Here is a 17,981-nt window from a genome sequence, read left to right as displayed (position 1 = left end):
TTTGATTTCTCCACCTGGAAGCCAATTTTCCTGTCTTGTTTATAAACCTCCATTATTTGATAATAATGGAGCCAATCTCGTACTTTGGTCTTCAATTTCTCATAACTCTGTAATTTCAATTTATCACCCTCTTGTTCCAAAATTTCCCAATATTTTGGCCATTTAGCCTCCATATTGAGTTTTTTCACAGCTTTAGCCTCCATTGGCGACAGCCATCTTGGAGTTTTATTTTCCAACAAATCTTTATATCTGGTCCAGACATTGTGTAATGCTTTCATAACAATGTGATTTTTAAAAGCTTTATGCGCTTTAACCTTATCATACCATAAATATGCATGCCATCCAAATACATTATTAAAACCTTCCAAGTCCAAGATATCTGTGTTCTCGAGGAGCATCCACTCTTTCATCCAGCAAAAAGCTGCTGATTCATAGTAAAGTTTGAAATCCGGCAGGGCAAATCCCCCTCTTTCCTTTGCATCCGTTAAAATCTTAAATTTTATTCTGGGTTTTTTGCCCTGCCAGAAAAATTTCGAAATGTCCTTCTGCCACCTCTTGAAACAGTCCGTCTTGTCAAGAATTTGCAATGCTTGAAACAAAAATAACATTCTAGGCAATACATTCATCTTTATAACTGCAATTCGGCCTAACAAGGAAAGCTTCAAATTTGACCATATTTCTAGATCTTTTTTGACTTCTGACCAACATTTCTCATAATTATCTTTAAACAGATTCACATTCTTAGATGTCATATTGACCCCTAAATATTTCACCTTCTTAACCACTGTCAAACCTGTTTCATTCTGGAACCTCTCCCTTTCCATGGCTGTTAAGTTTTTTTCCAAAACTTTAGTTTTTTGTTTATTCAACTTGAATCCTGCAACTTGAACAAATTCTTGAATTAACTCTAAAACCCTTTTCGTGCTAGTGTCTGGCTCTTGTAAAGTAAGTACTAAGTCATCTGCAAAGGCCCTTAACTTATACTGTTTGGCTCCGACCTGAACCCCTTTAACCAGCTGGTCTTTTCTAATCATGTTTAGCAAAACCTCCAGGACTGATATAAAAAGCAATGGGGAAATTGGGCACCCCTGTCGTGTCCCTTTTTCTATTTTAAATTCTTCCGTTATCACATTATTTACAATTAGTTTAGCCTTTTGTTCTGAATATATTGCACCCATACCATTCTCAAAGCTTTGCCCTACCCCCCATCCCATGTAGATTCTTCTTCATAAAACTCCAAGAAATATTGTCAAAGGCTTTCTCCGCGTCCACAAATATCAGAACTGCTTTAGTGTTTATGTTCACCTCTAATAATTCCAAAATATCTATTATGTTCCTCACATTGTCTGACAAGTGTCTTCTTGGGAGAAAGCCTGCTTGGTCCTTATGAATCTCTTCCACCAATACTTTTTTTCAGTCTTTTTGCCAAAATGTCTGCATAAATTTTATAATCCACATTAAGTAATGATATAGGGCGGTAGTTCTTAAGATAAACACAACCTCTTGCCCATTATTATTCATTTGTCTATCATACTAACCAAGGTAAGTCAAGCCTACCAACTCCATAAGTCTCTAAAATTCTCAGAAATTTTTCCCAAAGCAGCCAAAATTCACCCTTCACCTTCACAGGAGACAAATGGTCCCATGAAAATTGAGCAGGAAATAATAAGGCTTCCATGATTCTTTGTAAACTAGTGGTGTTTATCAGACTTAGAAAAATTCCAGGGTGCTGTGGGCCACCTCCAAGAGATTTTGGGCTTGTCAGAGGTGAAGTGGGATCTGTATGAGGCAGCACACACTGAAATAGGGAGCCCTGAAGTGCTTTGTGGCCCCTCGGTGATCCAGACATTTTTAAAAATGTTGCAGGCAAGTGTCTGCTCAAAGTGATTGTGGTTCTCTAAACTTACCATTGTGCCAAGGTGGAGTGATTGATGGAAAGGAGAGTAAATGTCACAATGAGGAGAAAGTAGTGGAGGAACCCTGCTGACTGATCAACAAAGCTTGTAAACAGAGGGAATAATTTTACCTGGAAAGTGAATCCCTTTTAGTTCTTTCCCATCCCAAATCTATTTTAAAAGTGGCAATCACAAAAGCTCCTGGACTTATTTGTCTCAGCTCATACATTTCTTACTCAGGGGCACCTTGTGTCTGTAATTTTCAGACCAGTTGCCCACAAAACCCATGAAAAGATGAAGGGCTTCCATTCTTTGTTCACCCTACAACTGCAATGGCTGTCCTTTGTCCAATACCACCTCAACATAGAAAAGTTATCCATATTTCCTTTCTTTTTTAAAAAGAAATTTTACAGTTGCCCTGCACAAACCCCGCTATTTGCATATAGATTGGCAGGCTTTATCCACTCTGGAGGTGGTACTATGCCTGAAAATTTCATCCACTTCTGTCTAAAGGAAGGGGGAGTTATAGCCATTTTCAGATTTCCCAATTGTAAAGTGTGTGGGGGGGAATGGTGGACTCAGTGATGGCTGCCCTTGTGGGGAAACCGCTGCAAGCTATCCTTGCGAAATCTGATAGGATATATGCCTTTAGAAGCTGTGACCTTGTCTGCAAATTTCATCAAATTCTGCCATCCCAAATTATAGACACTTCATTTTTTGGAGGGGGAGGCACATTTTACTGGTGTCCAGAACAGAAGCCCCTGCAACTATATACTTTCAGTTTGGCAGGTTTTATGTACTCTGGATGGGCTAGTATCTCTGAAAATTCAACCCACTTCTGTTCACCCGCAATTTCTCAATAGTGAAGGGGGACAGGACAAACCCCAAGCTGAATCAGGCAGCTTACGAAGTGCCTTGGGCCAAGATGGACTGTTTCATGAAGTGCCAAACTGGGATCCAAACAAAATCTTGTGGTTGGTGCAGACCACTTTTGGAAACCCTAATTTCGCTTATGGAATATGAGGAATTGGTACTGCTTTCAGTACCAATTCTTGCACTTTGGAACCATGACAGAAGAAAAGAACGCACACAGATATGGCCACATCATTCCACATCTTGGGGGGGGGGGTATATACAGTTTATAGCTTTGATGTAATAAGTGATTTTGAAAAAATCCTTTGGAAACAAATTAAAATATATTCTAAGAGCAATGCCTATGATTTTCTTTTTCTTTCAATTTGCGTGTTTCATTTTTATGATTTTTTACATTAATATACACAGAAACATCTGTTTATATTTGCAGTTCACCTTTCCCTAAAATTTGTAAAATCTCCTTTGCCAAATACAATCTCCTTTGAACAGCCAGATGGAAAATAATAATAATAATAATAATAATAATAATAATAATAATAATAATAATAATAATAATAATATAACCTGCCCATCTGGCTGGGCATCCCCAGCCACTCTGGGTGGCTCCCAACAGAATATTAAAAACAATGAAACATCAAACATTAAAAACTTTTCTAAAATGGTAGAGTGATTTGATGGCATCGAAAAGATTGGAACTGAGCTTGAATTGAGCCATTTCATAGGAGCTTGTCATCTCCAGTTAGGCTAACACTCTACCCAGCCCAGTATTTTCTACAACTTTGACAGGCAGTGCAAGATCTTTCCAATCACCCGCTGAGGGCTATATTTGCTTAGGGTAAGTAGTTGGGGGCCACATACTGGAAGAGAGCCTATGCATACAGCCCTCGTCTGTGTACATTTAAAGCAGTATCATACCACTTTAAACAATCATGACTTCCTGCAAAGAATCCTTGGATCTGTGGCTTTTTTAAAGGTGTTGAGAGTACAGAGGTACAGAGCTACAGTTCCCAGAGTTCCAAGGCAAGAAGAATTGCAGCTCTATGGAGGGAGTAGGGGTCTCTTAACAACTCTCAGCTTTAAATGTATTATTAATGTTGTAAATTTGGTGCCATCTGCAAATTTGATGACTTAATTAGTCTTTAGATTTGCAATTTTAACTCTCCGCTTTAAAGGTAATAAGAATCCATCAGTATTCCTATTATGAAGGGACACAGGTGGCGCTGTGGGTTAAACCACAGAGCCTAGGGCTTGCCGATCAGAAGGTCGGTGGTTCAAATCCCAGCGACGGGGTGAGCTCCTGTTGCTTGGTCCCTACTCCTGCCAACCTAGCAGTTCGAAAGCACGTCAAAGTGCAAGTAGATAAATAGACACCACTCTGGCAGGAAGGTAAATGGCGTTTCCGTGCACTGCTCTGGTTCGCCAGAAGCGGCTTAGTCATGCTGGCCACATGACCCGGAAGCTGTACGCCGGCTCCCTTGGCCAATAAAGCGAGATGAGCGCTGCAACCCCAGAGTCGTTCACGACTGGACCTAACAGTCAGGGGTCCCTTTACCTTTATTCCTATTATTAGCTTGGTGTCATCTGCAATTTGATGACTTAATTAGTCATCAAACCTGCAACTTAAAAAGATTTGCAAGCCAATGTGGAGAACTGAACGTAAAGCTGGAAAAATGAGAGACCAAAATTCCCCCATCCCTAATAAAAGATTTGATCATATTTATCTGGCCTGTCGTCTAATTCGCCAGCCAGCTTATTGAGACTGAAATTCCTCCAAGGTGAAAAATAGCCCACTCTGCAGCTGAAGGAAGACTATCCAGGTAATCCCAAACATTTGCAGATTCTGGCACGACACAGTCCTGGGCTTCGGGTCCCAACCTCGTACAAGTTTAATCTCAGCCTACCCCCAGCCTCAGTCAGGGCAGCAGACATTGGCAGCCTTCCCAGTTCAGAATGCCAGGCATTAATTTACCCCCTGTTTCCAGGCCAAAGGGGTCTGGCTACCTTCCCAGTCTTCTGCTTAGAAAAGGTTCAGCTAATCCAAAAGCAACGAAACAGCTTCAGATTTGGGGGGGGGGGCGTTTGGTGAAAACAAGTGCTGTGCTCTCGTTTGAGGGCCTCTGTATATACACACACGGCCGGGTGTTGTCTGCCCCCCATCGCCACCACTACCACCACAGAAAGACGCAAAAGGTAAAACTGATTTTGAGGTATCTCCTCCCCCTCCTCCCCAACACCCTCCTTTGGCACCTCCCTCCCACTGGTTACAGAAGAAGTAAGGGGCCATTAGGTTGCACTCCGTATTTGCCCTTGCATAAAATAATTGCTTTTCTTCTCATTTCATAACACACTAAATAGCAGCGCTCAGGACAAGGGACGACAGCTAAATATTTGCCTGCTGGCCTTGAGTCTTAAACTGCAAAAGGCCTTTGAATTGGGAGGAAGTCCCATCCTTGTTCCTGGGAGATCGGACTTCATTTCTATTCCCTCTGCCCCCTTGGGGGATAACTTTATATATTTTTGATAGGTGTGTGTGTGTGTGTGTGTGTGTGTGAGAGAGAGAGAGAGAGAGAGAGAGAGAGAGAGAGAGAGAGAGAGTGTGTCAGGGTGGTAATGCCCTACTTTACAAAGGACTGCCCTTTATTTGACCGAGTCATCTATCTGAAGAGTTGTCTGGTCCAAGCCCAGTTTCAAGATCAGGACCATCAGAAGGGAGAGCAGCCGAGTCCTTGAAGTTGCCCATCATCCCATCATCAACAGTTGGCACCTGGACATCAGATTGAGCCACCTGGTCACAGGCTTCCTTACTCTGGTGAGATACATTTCTATTTCAATCTTGCTTATTATTTCAAAATGCACATTGATACCTAGCGTTTAGCACCTGCAGAGCTTATGCCCATCCTTCTCTTACGCTCACTGTCCTCTTTCTTGGTGATGACGTGCCTCTTTCCTGGTGAAGTGTTAAGCAGCAGCAGCCCTAGAGAGAAGGTTCATTATTGTCTCTGATGCACATTCACAAACATGCATGCGCAGGAACGCTAAAGCAACATGTGCCTTGAACACTAAGTCAGTGTGGTGCATTGCTGCTTGCAATCTTGCACACGGCGCTGTGGGTTAAACTACAGAGCCTAGGACTTGCTGATCAGAAGGTCGGCGGTTCAAATCCCTGCGACGGGGTGAGCTCCCGTTGCTCGGTCCCTGCTCCTGCCAACCTAGCAGTTCAAAAGCACGTCAAAATGCAAGTAGATAAATAGGTACCGCTCTGGCGAGAAGGTAAACGGCGTTTCCGTGCGCTGCTCTGGTTCGCCAGAAGTGGCTTAGTCATGCTGGCCACATGACCCGGAAGCTGTAACGCGGTTCCCTCAGCCAATAAAGCGAGATGAGTGCCGCAACCCCAGAGTCGGCCACAACTAGACCTAATGGTCAGGGGTCCCTTTACCTTTACTATCTTGCACACAGCAAGTGCCGGGGTATGTTTTGAACCATGGTAGCCTTTTGTCTGACACTTACGCATCACTTCCATTAGATTCCTTGGCTATTCTGTCGATGGAGAACGGGATAATGCAAATAAGCGAACCAACAGGATAGAGCCTTCAGCAAGGCAGGATAGAAGGCGGGTCTCCCCGGCGGTGATCAGTTGCACGAGAGCAAGTTTGTGACAAGCATGCATCTAATCTTCTTCTGCAAAATGGAGGGGATGTTGACTTTGTCAGTGATCTATAGTATTTGGATTCGAGCACCATTAACCTTGTAAATTGGGGCCAGTCTGGGATGCGTTTGCCACAGAAGTGGAGCAAAAAGAAGTGGACAATAAGAAGTTTATTGTGGCCACAAGAAAATAACTAAGGGTGCTACCAGACGGCGGCTATTTTCTGGTGGGATTCAATTCCATAGAGGCAAACCCAAACACCCTTAACAAACTACAATTCCCAGGAGTCTCTGGTGGAAAGCACGACTGTTTAAGTGGCACCATACTGCTTTAGGTGTAAGGTGAAAGTGGCCTCAGACACCCATTAAGCTTTGGAAGCAAAGAAAGATGGAAAGACCACCTGAGACCTTTGATTGATTGATACCCCCAACCCATTGCCCTGCTTGGCTTTCAGTTTCTACATGCAAACTGACCCCATTCAGGAGTGAGCTATGCATACAACATGTTTCAGTGGCACAGCAACATATTTGGGAACCTTCTGTGTCATCAGAAGCTCCTCTGTTCTGCTTTTCTCAGTTTCCTTCGGCTTTCCATGTGTGAGTTAAAGTTTTCAGTTGGCTTGCTTTCCCTTTGTTTAGGGATTAGTTCCAGAGGGATTTTAAGAATGGCCTAAATAAAGGAGCCAAGTTGCTCACTGCGGCGCTCTCTCGATGCCTGGCAAGAGACTGCAGTCGCGAACGTGATCGGCTTCCAAGTCCGCTGAAGTATGCGCGGGGGAACTGCTGGCTCTGGTGACCTCTCTCAGTAGGGCTGCACTGCCACCTTCTGGCTGGAGGATTGTACTAATCACAGAAGTTCTAAAAGGGTGATTTGTGGTCTAGTTGGAACAGGGCCATTCTGCTACAGTGATGCACTAGGCAGCACAATCCTTATGCAAGTCCTGCTGAATTCAGTGGTGACAGCTGCCAAGTAAGTGTGCACAGGATTATGCTGTAGTTATCAGGGTGAGCTCTTGAAGAGCTCAGGTCTGAATTTTCCTGCATTGAGCTGGGGGGGTTGGACCGGGTGGACCAACTCTACAATTCTCCCATTTCTTGTTTTATTTTAGCAAGTGACTCCAAAACATAGCTGTCAACTTACAGATTTGAAAATAAAGGACCAGCAGCCTCGAAAATAAGGGATCAGCAGCCAAAATAAGGGATCAACAATTACTTTGATAAAATATATATTTTGTTGCGTGCAAATGGCTTTAGATACCTATTAGGTCCTATAAATTACCACATATCATATATTCAACACAAAAAACAGCAACAATTTGTTGTTGACAAAGCACAGCTGGACATAGTAAGGGCCCCATTACCTTCAGTAGCTTATTTAAGGGACATCATCAATAAGGGACAGCAGCAGGACATGTCCTGGGATAAGGGACTGTCCCGCCAAATAAGGGACGCTTGGCAGCTATGCTCCAAAATGACTCCCTCTCTCCTCCCAAATAGGAACTGTGACTGACCAAACCAGGACTTTCCCGATAAATAGTTATTTGGGGCAAAATATTTAATAGGGGAGGTAGGGAACTTTTTTCAAACCAAGCACTACGTACCAGGGATGAATGTGCCCAGAGGCAAAAGTCGGTGGAGCAACAGATACAGATTTTACCTCTGTACAGTAGGATAGTTCTATAGTGAGGCACCCCTCTGTCATCCAGCAATAAAGCAATGAACAGGGTGGTGATACAATGACTACTGCAATCGACACAAGATAATGTCACCAAAGCAACTATCTGTAAACAAACAATAAACACCCATAAAAATGGCAAAAGTCATTTCTTTCCCAAATAGGTGTTATCTTAAACAATAGCAAACACAGTAAATAAAGAGCTCACTTCTAATATATCAGTGGTTCAGTGCTCATTTCTTCTCTTTTCAAAACAGATCTTATCTTAAACAATAGCAAACACAGTAATAAATAGTCCACTTATGATATACCAGTGGTTCAGTGCTCAGACGTCTTTCCAGTAATCAGACGTTTCGTTGCTAAAGAGCTTAGTCATCGAGCTTTGTAGTAAATAATATACAACTTAGGAGGTTTAACTAACTGAACGACATTGTTCTCTTTCTATGCACCTCCCGATGGAAACATGCAGATGGGGACAAATATACCCCGGCTTTAAGCCGTTTACATACTGTCTTCTCTTGTGTATTATTTGGGAAAGAAACTACTTTTGCCATTTTTATGGACGCTTATTGTTTGTTTACAGGTGGTGGTATTATCTTGTGTCAGTTGCGATATTCAGCAAAGCAAGAGGCATTTTCAGAGTGCAAGGACATATTCCAGACAGACAAAAACTCTGAAGGTTGGTGCAGGTCTGGTGAGGGGGTGTGGCCTGAGGAGAGGGGGTGTGGCTAAGGAAGAGGAGGAGGAGCCTGAGGGGAGTCCAGAAATAGATGCCTAGTGGGCAATTCTCTATCTTCGCCTTCATTGCTCCTGCTTAAAATACCATTCGTCTTTATCTCCTGTCTCCAGAAACATCAGCACTCACATTCCCAGATAAAGCAAAGGAAATCCAAGCATAAAACTCAATAAAACACTCTAAACGCAACAGATTACCTGCCAGGACTGTAAACTTTAAAAAGCTATGAACTGCTGCAAAAACACAGGACTTTCCATTTTCAGTCAGTAGGGGACTACTCTGGAATAGCTGGTTTAAACACTTGTTTAGGCAAATGGGACATTATGCTCTCGTCTTTATTTATTTTTTCAGTGATTAGATGGATACATCTTTTTATGCACTCGGATGCAAGGAAGAATTTAGCCATAGGAAACAATGAGTGTTTCTGTCTACAAACAAACCACGGGGCGCTTTCAAAGCAAGGTTGCAAATATGCCAGGATCACATTCAGAACATTTTCTGCCTAAATCATTTCTTTTGATACCAGAGAGAAATGCATGAATTTCCAAGAGTGAGAGCAGAAGGCTTGGGATTACACAAGTGGACCCTAAACACAAATTGGTTTTTGTTTGCTTAGGAAGTCGGGAAAGTTAATGATTTCCCATATGGACCTCAGAACCACCTTGTTTTAGGGGGAAATGCTGTATTGTATTGAATGATGCCATAGCTGCCGCTGACAAGGATCCACAACGCAGGTAGGCTAAGCTTTGCTTCCTATTGGGCATGATGAAGTACACTGATTCTCTCTGGAAAAATGGCAAAGCCATGTGGGCTTTAAAAAATACTTAAGTGACCTATGTTGCTGAAGAAAGAAAGACTGTGTTCTTTTGTTCTTCTGGTTCAAGAGAGCAACAGAGGATAATAGGCTGATTCACACATGCATGGTCAACACTTGATGTGTCATCATGTGATGGCTTCTCATTGGATGCCTTTCTGCATACCATGTGTGAACAACCTCCATGAAAAAGTAGTGTGGGTTGCCAACTTAAAGAACAGATGCCCAAGTTTCCTTCCCACCCACTTCCATATCCCCCCCTTCTGTGTCGTGTCTTCTAAATAGGAAGCCTTTTCCTGGCTGAAATGTTGTTATGCTCACCCTAATCTCCAAGAGCAGAGAGATTTCGCAGGTGCCAACACTTACCTTGGGTTTGAGTCTCTTGGGATGAAGGTCACTGAACACCGTACAGTGGTACCTCTGGTTACGAACGCTTCTGGTTACGCATGCTTCGGGTTATGAGCTCCGCTAACCCAGAAGTAGTTGCTCCTGGTTGCAAACTTTGCCCCAGGATGCGAGCGGAAGTTGCGTGTCAGAGGCGCATGCAGCGGGAAGGACCATTAGTGAAAGCGCGCCTCAGGATAAGAATGGTTTCAGCTTAAGAACGGACCTCTAGAACGAATTAAGTTCATAACCAGAGGTACCACTGTAGTGTCTTTTTGAAATCTAGTTTTATTTGCAAATATGTACAACCTGAGCATAAGAGGGCAGGGCTAGCAATAAATATTACTCATAGCTTTGGTTTTGACACAGAGAGCAAGTGTGTGCCTTCACTGCTACAAGTTCCAGGCCTACCTAGAATGTTGCCTGCAAAGTTCTGAAGAGCTCTGGAATCATAGACTCATAGAATCATAGAGTTGGAAGGACCCCGAGGGCTAGATAGTCCAACCCCCTGCAATGCAGGAATCTTAACTAAAGCATCCATGGCCTCTGCTTAAAAACCTCCAGCGAAGGAAAATCTGCAACAACCAAGGGAGTCTGTTCCATAGTCAAACAGCTCTCCCTGTCAGAAAGTCCTTCCTGATGTTTCATTGAAATCTCCTTTCTTATGCAGTGGTACCTCGGGTTAAGTACTTTTTATTTCACATGGAATGAAGTGGGGGTCTTCAAAACCATTCAGTCAGGAATTATTTGTAATTGTCTCATCCCAAGAGCTTTTCTTCATACCAATGCTGAATAATGTGGAAACTGGGGGGTGGGGGGAGGACACATGTTGTCTTGTGTTGTGAGCAACCAATTACTGGATGCTGTAGAGCAGTGAGGGAGGAAGTCTTGAACCAAGCATCTTGGCAGTTGGACTGTGGGGCCATAGCACCACTGCAAGCTTGGCAAACTTTGCTTTCGGGGCCAGCCCTACCATTAGGCAAAGTTAGACCACCACGCAAGGGAGTTGTTTCTGCTGAATCCTTAGCTGACCCTTAAAAAAAGGACTCCCTGCCCTTGACTTTTGGTAGCCAAGATTTCATGGTCTATGAATGCTTGCTTTTAATTTCCTAAAATAAAGTTGATGGAAACAAACCCACCCCATCATGTACAATCATAGTCCCTTCTTGCTGTGGCTATAAGAACACCAAAAGAGCATCATCTAGTACTTGTCTAGCCGACTAGATGCAAATCCAAAGCCCACAAGTAGGACATCAGCACAATAGATCTAAACTGTGATGGTTCTCAAGTGCTGGTTTTAAGAAGATATTCTGAGCATCATCTAGCCCAACTTCCTGCAATGCAGGAATCTCAGCTAGATCATACATGGCAGGTGGCTTTCCAACCTCTGCTTAAAAATCTCTAAGGAAGGAGAGTCCACCACCTCCCAAGGGAGACTGTTCCACTGCCGAACAGCTCTTACTGTCAGAAAGTTTTCCTGAATGTTTAGTCAGAATCTCCTTTCTTGTAACTTGAAGTAGTTGGTTCGAGTCTTATCCTTCAGAGCAGGAGAAAACAACCATGTTCCCTCTTCCATCTGACAGCCCTTCAGATATTTGAAGATGGCTATCACATCTCCTCTCAGTCTCCTCTTTTCCATGCTAAGCATACCCAGCTCCCTCAACCGTTCCTCATAAGGCATGGTTTCCAGACCCTTGATCATCCTGGTTGCCCTCCTCTGCACACATTCCAGCTTCTCAACACGTCCTTTTTAAATTGTGGGGCCCAGAACTGGACACAGTACTACAGGTGTGTTCTGAACAACGCAGAATAGAGTGGGACTGTTCACTTTCTTTCATTCCACCTGTTTAGTCAGAATCTTCTTTCTTGTAACTTGAAGCCATTGGTTTGAGTCTTACCCTCCAGAGCAGGAGAAAACAAGCATGTTCCCTCTTCTGACAGCCCTTCAGATATTTGAAGATGGCTATCCTATCCCCTTCTCAGTCTCCTCTTCTCCAAGCTAAACATACCCAGCTCCCTCAACCATTCCTCATAAGGCATGGTTGCCAGACCCTTGATCATCCTGGTTGCCCTCCTCTGCACACATTCCACTTTGCCAGCATCCTTCTTAAATTGTGGGGCCCAGGACTGGACACAGTACTACAGGTGTGTTCTGACCAACGCAGAATAGAGTGGGACTATTTGCCTAACCCAAGGAGGAATGGATGCATCGTGTCAATTTCAGTTTCTCATTTTTCCCCCAATCTTAAATTCAGATCTTCACATTTATTTTTATTTTAAAAAACTTATATACCGCTTGCTTGTAATTAAACCTCAAAACAGTTCACAGAAAAATAAAGCTAAATATTAAAGTGATCAATAAAAGACAGTCTAATGCACAATGTCAATAAAGGATTCCAAGCTAGATCAGGGGCTGTCCCATGGAAGCTGGAGCAAGCATGTTTTGTGCTGCTCTGGAGGGTAGGACTCAAACCAATGGATTCAAGTTACAATGGTACCTCGGGTTACATACGCTTCAGGTTACAGACGCTTCAGGTTACAGACTCTGCTAACCCAGAAATAGTACCTTGGGTTAAGAACTTTGCTTCAGGATGAGGACAGAAATCGTGCTCTGGCGGTGCGGTGGCAGCGGGAGGCCCCATTAGCTAAAGTGGTGCTTCAGGTTAAGAACAGTTTCAGGTTAAGAACGGACCTCTGGAATGAATTAAGTACTTAACCCGAGGTACCACTGTACAGGGAAAAATGTGGTGTGTCTTATGTTAATACGTTGAGCGTTCTCTTCGCAGGAAACGGGGAAATCACTGAAGATAAGCAATCGCAATCATGAAGGTTGCTGAGTCAGAAAATGTGAATGGAGCCGTTGTGGAAACAAAAGCAGCAGACCTGTCTAAGGAGGAGGAAGGTCCCAAGGAACTCACAACCAGGACAAAAACCTCGTGCTGCAAAGGGCTGAAGGTCCAGTGAATTCCTTACTATTACTATGTCTTTTCTTTTCTTAAAAAAAGTATAATGTTTTCTGCTTTGCAACAGTCTTTTTCTAAAAAGACACTTCCATTTGGAAGTGTATGGTTTTCATTTGATACCCACCACTGATAGGGTTGGGTTTCTGCCTTTTTCAGTTTCATGGACCTGGGGAGTTACTAAGCTACAGATGAGGAGTCAATAACTCTCCAGGTGTTTTCAAATTGGGGGGGGGGGGCGAAGCTGGTACCTGTGTAGCCACTCCTCTACTCACTTTATCCCTTCTCTTGTTCTTCAGAAAACATGAAAGGGGGTAGAGTTAATTTCAGGACATAGGCATCAAAGGAAGCCAACAGGGTGCCCTCCACATGGTGCTGGGTTCAAACTCCCATCTGTCGCAGCCAGTTTGGCCAATAATTAGGGGCGATGATTGTTGTTGTCTTGTACCATGTTCCCCATCTCTGTTGTAACTCCGGATAACCCTGGTTGCACATATTGTTGCTTTATGCGTGAGATGCAGAATCACCGCATGGGAATCATTAACGCAAAGGATCGTTAGATGTCAAGGCTAGGTCTGTGCACCCTGCCAAGGCAGTTCCCAGACACGACATCATCAGCACACGACAGCCTTGAGCAACTGCCAGCCACTCGTGATGCAGGATCTATCCGCCACGCCATAAATATTTTTTCACGAGGTTCCCTGGGGACTAAGAGTGAGGTTTTCATTTTCCTCAGTGCCCCAAAGCATCATTACAACAACCTCACCCTAATGTGGGTCCCTCCAAGCATTCAGGACCACAACTCCCATCATCCATGATTATTGGCCATGCCAGCTGGGGCTGGTGGAAGCCAGAGTCACAAACATTTTGGGGGCACCACATTGGGGGGGGGAACTGGCTTATAATGATAATCAACAAAGAACTGATCAATATGATCTTTAAGGATGAGGCCAATGAATTTGCAGATGACATCAAACTGGGAGGGGTGGCTAACACTGCAGAAGACAGACTCGGAATTCAAGATGGCCTTAACTGATTGGAGAACTGGGCCCAAACTAACAAAATGAATTTCAACAGGGACAAATTTAAGATTCTGCACTTAGGCAGGAAAGACCAGTTACACAAATATAAGACGGGGAACACCTGGCTTGCCAGCAGTACATGTGAAAAGGATCTAGGGGGTCTTTAGAAGCTTAGCCTGTGGCAACAGTGTGAGGAAGCAGAGGGGAAAGCTAATGTTGTTCCAGGCTTGTATCAAGGGAAGTGATAGTATCACTCTGTTCTGCCATGGTCAGACCACACCTGGAATACTGTGTCCAGTTCTGAGTGCCACCATTTAAGAAGGTTACTGACAAGTTCAGAGGAAGGCAACCATGATGATCAAGTGTCTGGAAACCAAGCCTTATGAGGAACAGTTGAAGTAGTTGGGTGTGTTTAGCTTTGGAAAAAGGAGACTGAGAGGAGATATGATAGCTATCTTCAAATATCTCAAGGGGTGTTACATGGAAGATGGAGCAATCTTGTTTCTTCCTGCTCTGGGGGGTAGGACCCATGCCAATGGCTTTAAGGTACAAGAAAGGAGATTCTGACTAAATATCAGGAAAAACTTTCTGGCAGTAAAAGCTGTTCAACAGAGGAATGGACTCCCATGAGAGGTGGTGGACTCTCCTTCCTTGGAGGTTTTTAAGCAGAGGTTGGATGGTCATCTGTTGTAGATGCTTTAATTGAGATTCCTTGAGGTCCCTTCCAACTCTATGATTCTGTGATTCCAGGAACAATAACAAAAAATATTGTTGAACCTCACTTGTGGTGTGAAATATTTGAGAGGGAGGACTACCCACTAAACTTCCTAAATGGCTCTTCATAATACTGTTTCTTGGGCATGGCTCGAGAAGCATTTGCAGATGACTTAAGTCACACACAGCCTATCAGATCCTGGGAAAATACAGTTGAGGGACTACTTCATATCTCTGCTGCTGGAGCAGAGCCTAATTCCTTTATTGCTTTCTGGGAGGAGGAGAAACAAATCTAGGGGTCATTGCAGTGGCTTAAGACCTGTCCCACACCTGTTTAAGACTTGATATTGAGGGACTACTCTGGAATCTAAGGATCTCAACATATCACAGTTCACATGGAACATCTGAAAGACAGCTTGTCTCCTGATATTTTTTCGTCCCAATAAACCGAAAAATAAACCTGCCTGAGAGAAAAAAGCCTATGACCTTTTGACGGCAAACTCTCTTCTCCCTTTGCACAGAGAAGTCAACAGCACCCCAAAGTTCAAAACCCAATCCATGCTGTTTACTCACTTGTAACTATATTATTCAAGCACTTCTAACTTTTAACCGGTGCATCAGGACTTGTTTGTTTTGGGACCAGATGAAATACCAAGAGGGCTGTGTTGACAAAGCTGGAGACTATTTGGATAAACATTGAACCCAAGACTACCCGCCTGAACTGGCAACGGAGTGAAATCAGTTCAAAACGTATATTGGCTTCTGTTTTTCATAAGTCTGTGCCTCTCTGGGAGGGGGAATTACTAGCTTACAAAATATATCTGAAGTGTCTTGTGACAGCCAATCAAATAAGGATGTTGTAGCATTCTTGCATAGTTGAAATACACCATCAGTGATTGCATATAAAGAGTTTCTGACTTCCATCTCTTTGTCACACTGTGCCATTACCAAGAAATAGCACTTGGGGCAGGGCTATGCTAATGAGCAGGAGAGATTCTCAGTTGTTTGCGTATTTTTTCTTGTGTTAACAGCAAGGCTGTTGGAGAGGATAGACATAACCCATTGAAATGAATGACCTCAAGTTTGTTGCATGCATTAATTTCAATGGGTCTACTCTGAGTAGGACTGACGTTGGCTATAAGCCATCGACTACCGTATTTTTCGTTCTATAGGACGCACATTTTCCCCTCCAAAAATTAAGGGGAAATGTGTGTGCGTCCTATAGAGCGAATGCAGGCTGCGCCGCTAAGCCCAAAGCCAGAACAGGAAGACGGAGCACTGCGGAGCGCTCCGTCTCGCTGCTCTAGCTTGGGGACGGCTGCCCGCACAGCCTCTGCAGGGCAGCGGGGTGCCTTCACCCCGCTGTCCTGCAGAAGCTAGCAAGGCTGTTCCCAAGCCAGAACAGCGAGACGGAGGGCTCCGTCTCACTGCTCTAGCTTGGGGATTGCTGCGCGCAAACCTCTGTAGGGCAGCGGGGTGCCTTCACCTCGCTGTCCTGCAGAAGCTAGCAAGACTGTTCCCAAGACAGAACAGCGAGACGGAGGGCTCCATCTCGCTTCTCTAGCTTGGGGACGGCTGCGCGCAAACCTCTCCAGGGCAGCGGGGTGCCTTCACCTCGCTGTCCTGCAGAAGCTAGCAAGACTGTTCCCAAGACAGAACAGCGAGGCGGAGGGCTCTGTCTCGCTGCTCTAGCTGGGGGATGGCTGCGCGCAAACCTCTGTAGGGCAGCGTGGTGCCCTCACCCCGCTGTCCTGCAGAAGCTAGCAAGGCTGTTCCCAAGACAGAACAGCGAGACGGAGGGCTCCATCTCGCTGCTCTAGCTTGGGGACGGCTGCGCGCAAACCTCTCCAGGGCAGCGGGGTGCCTTCACCTCGCTTTCCTGCAGAAGCTAGCAAGGCTGTTCCCAAGCCAGAACAGCGAGACGGAGGTCTCCGTCTCGCTGCTCTAGCTGGGGGATGGCTGCGCGCAAACCTCTCCAGGGCAGCGGGGTGCCTTCACCCCGCTGTCCTGCAGAAGCTAGCAAGGCTGTTCCCAAGCCAGAACAGCGAGACGGAGGGCTCTGTCTCGCTGCTCTAGCTTGGGAACGGCTGCGCGCAAACCTCTGTAGGGCAGCGTGGTGCCTTCACCCCGCTGTCCTGCAGAAGCTAGCAAGGCTGTTCCCAAGACAGAACAGCGAGGCGGAGGGCTCTGTCTCGCTGCTCTAGCTGGGGGATGGCTGCGCGCAAACCTCTCCAGGGCAGCGGGGTGCCTTCACCTCGCTTTCCTGCAGAAGCTAGCAAGGCTGTTCCCAAGCCAGAACAGCGAGACGGAGGGCTCTGTCTCGCTGCTCTAGCTTGGGGACGGCTGCGCGCAAACCTCTGTAGGGCAGCGTGGTGCCTTCACCCCGCTGTCCTGCAGAAGCTAGCAAGGCTGTTCCCAAGCCAGAACAGCGAGGCGGAGGGCTCTGTCTAGCTGCTCTAGCTGGGGGATGGCTGCACGCAAACCTCTGTAGGGCAGTGGGGCACCGCGCTGTCCTGCAGAAGCTAGCAAGGCTGTTCCCAAGCCAGAACAGCGAGACGGAGCTCTAGCTTGGGGACAGCTGCGCGCAAACCTCTGTAGGGCAGCATGGTGCCTTCACCCCGCTGTCCTGCAGAAGCTAGCAAGGCTGTTCCCAAGCCAGAACAGTGAGACGGAGGGCTCCATCTCGCTGCTCTAGCTTGGGGACGGCTGCGCGCAAACCTCTGCAGGGCAGCGGGGCGCTGCTCTCCAAAGGCTTCAGGGATCTTTGAGGCTGGCGGTGGGGGAAAGCAGCGCTTCGCTCCACCGCCAGCCCCACAAGCTCTGGTGAATGTACCTTGGACGCACCTAGTTTTAGAGGGGGAGAACAAGAAAAAAATTTTTTTCCCTGTTCTCCCCCTCCTATGGTCCTGTGCGTCCTATGGTCCGGTGCGTCCAATGGAGCGAAAAATACGGTACATAAAACTTTTTCTTCTGAAGGACAAAGTTACTTCTGGAAGGACTTTAATCTCTCAGAGAATAGGGAAGGGTGGCTTCCATTATCCTGGAGAAAGCTCGTTGATGATGTGACATTACCCAATCCCACCCCTTTTCCCATCTTTCATTAGGCCTTCCTTGCTGCCCTGGCATTCACTTACTTCAGTAAAGTGTTTGCTGGGGCTATGATGAAAAGTTCCTTCACCCAAATGGAAAGGAGGTTTGGCATCTCTTCCTCTACGGCTGGCTTCATGGATGGAAGTTTTGAACTGGGTAAGTAGTCAAAGAGA

General features: G+C 45.2%; 1 protein-coding gene and 1 long non-coding RNA gene across 2 annotated transcripts in view; one reads left to right on the top strand and one right to left on the bottom strand.

The window, feature by feature from the left end:
- Positions 1-10,153, bottom strand: part of LOC308595905 — a 20,879-nt gene extending 10,726 nt beyond the window's left edge. The window contains exon 1 of the long non-coding RNA XR_014012201.1: positions 10,005-10,153. This is a non-coding gene — a long non-coding RNA (uncharacterized lncRNA). The remainder of the gene's footprint in view (positions 1-10,004) is intronic.
- The window catches only part of LOC308595597 (solute carrier organic anion transporter family member 1B3-like), a 26,703-nt gene continuing 18,146 nt past the window's right edge, over positions 9,425-17,981 (top strand). Inside the window, exons 1-3 of the mRNA XM_081210025.1 lie at positions 9,425-9,558; positions 12,809-12,977; positions 17,823-17,964. Coding sequence (XP_081066151.1) covers positions 12,846-12,977; positions 17,823-17,964 — 274 coding nt within the window. The 5' untranslated portion in view covers positions 9,425-9,558; positions 12,809-12,845. The remainder of the gene's footprint in view (positions 9,559-12,808; positions 12,978-17,822; positions 17,965-17,981) is intronic.

Source organism: Podarcis bocagei (assembly GCF_964188305.1).
Source record: "Podarcis bocagei genome assembly, chromosome: 10".
Lineage (NCBI taxonomy): Eukaryota > Metazoa > Chordata > Lepidosauria > Squamata > Lacertidae > Podarcis > Podarcis bocagei.
The sequence above is the reverse complement of the archived record's forward strand: the minus strand, read 5'-3'. Positions and strand labels throughout refer to the sequence as shown.